This window comes from Puccinia triticina, chromosome 3A (genome assembly GCF_026914185.1).
Source record: "Puccinia triticina chromosome 3A, complete sequence".
In the NCBI taxonomy this organism is placed as follows: domain Eukaryota; kingdom Fungi; phylum Basidiomycota; class Pucciniomycetes; order Pucciniales; family Pucciniaceae; genus Puccinia; species Puccinia triticina.
In genome coordinates, this window is record NC_070560.1 from 3,148,238 (window position 1) to 3,155,601 (window position 7,364).

Consider the following 7,364-nt stretch of genomic DNA (forward strand, 5'->3'; position numbering starts at 1 on the left):
TTGGCGAACTCCGCCGCCAGTTCATCAAGCAGGGCTGGGTTGAATCCTGGGTAGTCTTGCATGAGCGCCTTGCCTTCCATGAAGGCTTGACTTTCCTCTTCGATGATTGAATCCATTGCCGTAGCAGCAACTGAGGCAAAGGACAAGCCGGGAGGTCCGACGTCTGTGTCGTCATGGAGGGAGGACTCTATGTTGTCAAACGTTGTTACTGCCGCCGCGTGATACTCATCAAAGTGGGTGTCGTCGTCGATCACGGCCGTTGGGTCCAGTAAGTCGTCCCCCTGGTTGGCGACTGCCGCTACTCCTGCTGGTTTACCAGTTGGGCGTCCAGGTTGTGAGAATCCCCCCTTGGCTCAGTTTGTCTGTGGTTTATTCCACGCCCTAGGGGCCACTTAATCAGCTGACTTCGGTGGCACGATGAAGGAGGGAGGAGCGTCAACGGGGCCGCGGTAGACCGGTCCAGGGCAAGTGCCGGCCGCGTTGCCGCAATGTTGTTTGCAATGATGGCACTTGCCCACCAAGTCCAGGTACAAGTGGATCCGCCAGATGTATTCCTCTCGAGGCAAGGAGCTCAGGGTTGATCCTTGTTGAGCTGTTGAGTTTGATCCTCCAAAACGGGAGCGTGGGATCTTCTTAGGCATTGCATCGTAACAGTTCCCCACTCGTCTGACAAATTCTTTGAATTTGAACCCTTCCGGCTTGAGTATGTCTAGTTTCTTGACTTCGTTCTGAAGCTCTTGTGGGAGACCAAATGTCATCCCCTCCGCGAGTTGGAAGTCAGTGAGTGAGGTGCTGTTGAAGTTAATCATCCTCTGGAGCGTCCGCGCGCGGGTTTTGTACTGATTGAAGGACTCGGAGTGCATCATCCTGAGGTAGCGGACCTCTCTCTGAAGGTCGGAAAGCCATTGTGACGGTAGGGCCGCGTCAAACAGATCTGCCTTCACCTCAGCCCAAGATCTTTTGGTCATCTTCTGCGCCTCAGCTTGGAAGAAGGACAGGAGGTTCGTTTCCGAAATTAAACAGCCGATGATGAGGAGTTTGTCGTGGTCGTTGGTGATGTCTTTTGACATGAAGAAGATTTCCACGGCGTTGATCCAAAGTAGAAAAGGCTCTACCTCCATGTAGGGGCCTACGTATTTCGGCGAATTGGCTGTGTTGAATTGACAGTGATCCACTCGTTCCCTTGGTATAGCAGTGAACCAACCCAAAGCCACTACCAAGATGGATGAATTTGCGATGTCGTATATTGATCAATATAGCGTATATTGATCAATTTATATTGATCATTTTTTATTATTATTATTATTCTTGATACCTTTGTCTGTTTTACATGTCTCCTTAATACTATTCTATAATCTCTCTCCTTCCCCTTGTGTTAGCTTCAAGCCACAGGAATCTTTTTTTTTTTTTTTGCCTGATAACATTCATAAATTTCTACATACACTATTCAATTCTTCCTGAAAAAAAGACATTGCAAGTTTTAGGATTCATAATCCAGGGTGGCTGAGGGGTCTCAATTTTTTTTTCTTTTCTTTTTACTTCAACAATTGATCCCACTTTCTTAAATCCACAGAATCCTAGATCTCTAGATCTAAGTTTTGGGGTGTTTTTTTTCTCACAAAATGGGGCAAAAAATGCCCCATTATTCTCACTTGGCACGTTGAATATCCCCAAAGGCCCGAAGGCCCTATGGATGACCCTCGGCCAGCTGTGCCGGAGCAACGAGCAAAAGAGGGCCGGTTGGTAAACTAGCCAGGGAGGGCCTAACCAAGCAGTTAGTGGCCTCCCAGGGAGGGGGCGGACGAAACCGAATCCCCTGGTGTTCAACCCACCCCACCCAACCTCTTTAAATACCCTCAGCTGCCCCACTGCCAACTACTCACCGCGCCTCCGTTGCCTGCACCACTGCCACCGTGGCCGCTTGACTCTTTCCCATGGCAACAGTCCCTGCTATGGCGGTGCCACCGCTTCAGTTTCTCAGGCCCAACTGCTCCAGGTGACAACCTGCACAACGTAAGTTTTTTTCGTCGCCTCTTCCACTAAATGTGCCCCGACAACAATTAAACACAAACCTTGATTGAATCTCAGAGCTCGTATCATATATTCAAAAGACCCTGCGTAGTAAGACCGGTGTGGTCGAGTCTATTCCCTCCCGGTTTGGCTGTACCGGGCCTCTCATTAATGGCTTATGTGATTCGCGGCCCGGCCAACAGCTAATCAGCACCAAGTTTCAAGCCAAACCATGCCAGCCAGACACAGGGACACCACCAGCTCAGGACGCGAGAACCACAGGATGAAGGGCACAGGCGCAGGACTACCTGAACACATCCAAACCAACAATGCGGCGGGAGGACCAACACCTTCTCAGACACTCGTCTTCCTGACCGTAAGCTTCTACCTGTTCGCCGCATTGGTCAACTTATGTCAACTCGTTCTTCTTATAATTTTCCTTGCCCCACCATGATTCTTAGTTTGCTCAGTAATACTCGTGCAAGTGATGATTGACAAAAGCTCAAGGTTTGCATCCACATCATCTTTGAAGAAGCGACCTAAAGATGATTTGATCAATTGGCACTCAGATACTGACACTTGAAATCTGACATCTCCAAAAATCAACCCGGAAAATTCAAAGTCCAGCAAGCATCAATTTCAGCGATGAGTGATTCCTACGGCACAATCAGTAGGTCTCGATGCAACTCGGCCAGCTTCTTGACACTCAAAAAAGACTCGTAGGGATGCGACGTTCAGCTCCAACTTACTGATCAAAGCCTACCTCAAGAACCCGGCGAACCCAGTACCGTTTCCGTTACTACTAATGAAGACGGGCTGGGGGACCAGCGTCCCAAGGAAGCTCGTCAGCGGGGGCACGTTGTCGACCCCAAAGCCAAGCCGGGCTGGGATGAATGTTTCTGAGCGCAGCTTGCCTCCTCGGCTCAACGGGCCTCTCCTGCGAATCCGCTCCAACAACAACCACAACTCCCGGCGAGTTGACTCCCTCTTTTATGGCCCCGTGGACCCTGTCCTGGTTGACCCTTCCGTCAATCATTATTACACCTTCCCCGCACTCGAAGAGGCCCTCATGGCCCCCCTAAATTGCTACGAATGCAAGCTTTTCGACCCTGTCATCCTTCAATCCTCTTTGTCCATCTAACCATCCTGTCTTGTCCACTCCTCCTCCTTCACAACCCTCCCAATTCTCTGCTCACTCCCTCGTTAAACTTAACGCTGAAGTCTTTCCTTGGGATGCTAAGAAAGGTATCGGCCTCCTCAACCCTTGCTGAACTTAAAATAACATCCCTCCCATCCTCTACATAGTTCTCTCCCTGCTTCTCAATTTAATTGTGCTCAAGCTTTTGAAAAGTAGTAATGTATGGTTGCTCAAATCATAGCCTATCCAGTCAGTTTTTTATTTTTCAGCAAACAACATATGAGAGAGAGATATAGTGACTGGATTACCACTCCCTATCAAGCAGCAAAAGAAACCTGTGTGGCCAATTGCTTACCGTGCCTCTTTCCTTCCTTGAACAAGCATTGCTCTGTTGCATGGGCGTTGTGATTTGCTGTTTTTTCATGGCTTTGCAAGTTATTTGTATCTATGAATGCAAGACACACATTATCTCATTGTCAATCTATTAAAGCTATTCTACTGAAATTTTCTCAATGAATTTGAGGTTTATATAGAGATGTGTATTGTTGGAGAAAATCATTGTGGTTGGGTCCAATCCCAACATCTTTTCTCACAAAATTTTAATTAATGGCCAACCAGTCACTGGGTTAGCACCAGGGCTGCCAATGAGGAATCAGGAACAAGGAGAAAGCTATAATAGCCAGGTTTTCCACTGGTGGGGGAAATGGGGTGATCTGTTGCTTGGGGCAAGATGCTAGCAATAGCATGTAGTGAGGTGGGAAAATCTCCCTGAAACAACGCTCAAACAAATGCAATACAAGAAATGTATATGGTAAATGTTTCACGTCAAAGATACATACCTACATGTCTAAATATTTTTTTAGCCATTATATACAGGATAACGGCTAAAAAAAAAAAAATAAGACATGTAGGTATGCATCTTCAATGTGAAATGTTTACCATATACATTTTTTGTATTGCATTTGTTTCAGCGTTGCCTGAAACCTGCAGCGGCGTAGCCGCCTTGGCCTCTAGTGTTATCAAAAGTCTGCAAATCGACTTTTTTTCAAAAAAGGAAAAACAGTGACCCCTGACCTCTCTCATGATACCATCCTGCACACATTATTAATTTGGTTGGTTGAACTTGCTCAAGATATTGCATATCATACTTGAAGTGCTACATGCATAGGAGGCCTTTTTGAAATTAGTTTACCATGGTTTAGCATATTTTTGTCAGGTTCTTTCTTTTATCTACTTTTGTTATCAACCACAGATTAATGAGGAATATTTCCACATAAAACTTCATTGGAACAATTTTCTGCATATAAAACCCAGAAATAATGAATTTGGGGTCACATCCATTATGCAGCAGCTACAATCTGATCAGTTGCCAAATCTCACTACTTTGTTAGTTTCTTGGTATTTCTGCAACTATATCTCAACACAGCCTGGGAATTTTTCCATAAAATTGGTACCAAAATGTTTCAAAGCCCCCATAGATTCATTGTGTACCTTGAATGACCACAAAATTGCCAAATGTAGCTGCTACAATCTGATCAGTGGCCAAATATCACTAATTTGGTAGTTTCTTGGTGTTTCTGCCACTATATCTCAACACAGCCTGGGAGTTCTTCCATAATATTTGTTTCAAAATGATCAATAGTCCCCAAGGATTCATTGTGTACCTTAAATGACCACAAAACTCCCTAATGTAGCCCCTACGACCTGATCAGTTGCCAAATATCACTAATTTGGTAGTTTCTTGGTGTTTCTGCCACTATACCTCAACACAGCCGGGGAGTTCTTCCATGATATTGGCCTCAAAATGTTCAGTAGCCCCCAAGGATCCATTGTGTACCTTAAATGACCACAAAACCCCCAAATGTGGCAGCCAAAATCTCATCAGTTGCCAAATCTCACTAATTTGGTAGTTTCTTGGTGTTTCTGCCACTATATCTCAAAGCAGCCTGGGAGTTCTTCCATGATATTGGTCTCAAAATGATCAATAGTCCCCAATTATTCATTGTGTACCTTAAATGACCACAAAACCCCCAAATGTAGCAGCTACAATCTGATCAGTTGCCAAATCTCACTAATTTGGTAGTTTCTTGGTGTTGCTGCCACTATATCTTTAAAGCAGCCTGGGAGTTCTTCCATGATATTTTTTTCAAAATGATCAATAGTCCCCAAGGATTCATTGTGCACCTTAAAAGACCACAAAACCCCCAAATGTAGCAGCTACAATCTGATCAGTAACCAAATCTCACTAAACTGGAGTTTCTTGGTGCCTCTGCCACTATATCTCAAAGCATCCTGGGAGTTCTTCCTGTTTGATTCAGAGGCGAAAACTAAAGTATATTTCAGTTAGAGATGAACAGAAGTGAAATGAAAACAAAGAGTAGCTGAAATACCTAAAGGATCGGGACAAGCTAGAAAGAAAGAAGACTTGATAAACCAGAACAACCACAATACTCCACACTATAACTCTCAGACAACAGACTGAAGAACACAATTAGTTGAGACACATGGAGGATATCGGAGAGAGAAAGAAATTTACCGCAGGTCTGATTGCTGGCAGCGGATGATCTCGAGGAGGACGACTGAAGGATGGCTTTATGCGAGATTCGTCGTACTCTTGCTGGACCTGATTGGTTTGACTCGAGATGAGGAAAAGGCGATGATCTGAGTTGAGCCGCGAGTTTGTTCCACGAGCTGCGGAGGGTTTGACTGCGCCTTCCGCGCGCTTGAGCAGACGAAGGCATATTTTGACACACCCCCATGCGCATTACCCTAGGATGATGAGCATACCAGCCGAAGACTTCTCAGAGCGCGATGAATGGTGGTTTTTCCCACTGCCTTTGTAAGGAAATCGGCCAGCATTTGATTGGTGGGCACGTAATGGAGGACAATGGACTTAATCTTGATCTCTCTTCTGATGAAGTGGTGACGCAATGACATGTGTTTAGTTTTGTAATTTGAGTGATTGGATTCGTTGTTGGCCAGGGCTATGGCCCCTTGATTGTCTTCGAAAATGGGAGTTGGACCAGGAATTTTGATGTTGAAAATCTTCTTGAGAAGTGTCTTGATCCACATGAGTTCCTTTGTGATGTCCCCAAGTGATTTGTACTCTGCCTCAGTAGAAGACAGAGAAAGGGTTGGTTGTTTTCTGGATTTCCAGGAGATAACATTGCCGTTGAAGAGGATGAGATTACCGGACACTGATCGTCGAGATTCAGGACATGAGGCCCAGTCAGCATCGGCGTATCCTACGAGAGTGTCATCTGAGTTAATGGATCCTTGGAGCTTCAGACCAATGTGTTTGGTGCCCTTTAGATATCGGAGAACCTGAATTGCGGCATCCCAGTGATTGGAGCCTGGTTCGTTGAGGAATTGAGATAATGAGCTGATGGCAAAGGTTATGTCCGGTCGAGTAGTTACACTGAGATAGTTGAGAGCCCCCACCAGAGAGCGATAGTTATTGCCGGATTCAAGATGTTGTTTGCGTTTGAGCTTGGAGGCCTTGACCAGGTGACTGTTAGGTTTTAACGGTGTGGACGCGGGATAGAGATGTTGACAGTCAAATCTTTCAAGTTGGGTGTCAATGTAGTGACTTTGAGTAAGGGTGACATAATCTTCCCCTTGGGTGACATTCATTCCGAGAAGCAAGCTTGATTCACCAAGGTCCTTGATTTTGAACCGAGATTGAACTTCCTCTTTGAAGATTTCGGGATCTTTGCTGAAGATGGCTAGATCGTCGACGTGAAGATACAAGAATGTTCCCTTTCGCCAGAAGACGCATGGCTCGGCATCACAGCGGCGAAAGCCGATTTGAGACAGCCAATCGGTAAGAGTGCGGTGCCACGCGTTTGGCGCTTGTTTCAAGCCGTACATGGCCTTCTTGAGTTTTGTCAGCCTTAGAGTCATCACAGCTGACCCAAAGTCTGCCTTTTATCTACTTTTACATATGAATTGCTTTATATCTTTTCCATCTTAAGAGATATCCTTATTCTGACTTCATATTCTGTTTCCTCACGCAATTTTAACCCTAGTTACAACTCACCAATTCTTTGTAACTCTACTCCTTCCCTGAGTCCTTGAGTTGTGGCGCGCATGCGCAGTTGTGACGTGTCAGCGCTACCAGGCGCGCCAAACCACATGTACATATGTAATTACATAATCAAACTGTGAAAATTTTCGAAGTCAGGATCCCCCTTGCCTGAGGAGGATCTACAGACTT

The 7,364-nt window shown here is 45.5% G+C and overlaps 1 protein-coding gene across 1 annotated transcript; it reads left to right on the forward strand.

The window, feature by feature from the left end:
* Positions 1-2,242: 2,242 nt before the first annotated feature.
* Positions 2,243-3,151, forward strand: PtA15_3A384 (uncharacterized protein; the record flags this gene model as incomplete). The annotated part of the gene is made up of 2 exons (XM_053167347.1): positions 2,243-2,386; positions 2,726-3,151. The coding sequence occupies 2 exons, from the start codon at positions 2,243-2,245 to the stop codon at positions 3,149-3,151; spliced, it is 570 nt and encodes a 189-aa protein (XP_053018573.1).
* Positions 3,152-7,364: the final 4,213 nt, after the last annotated feature.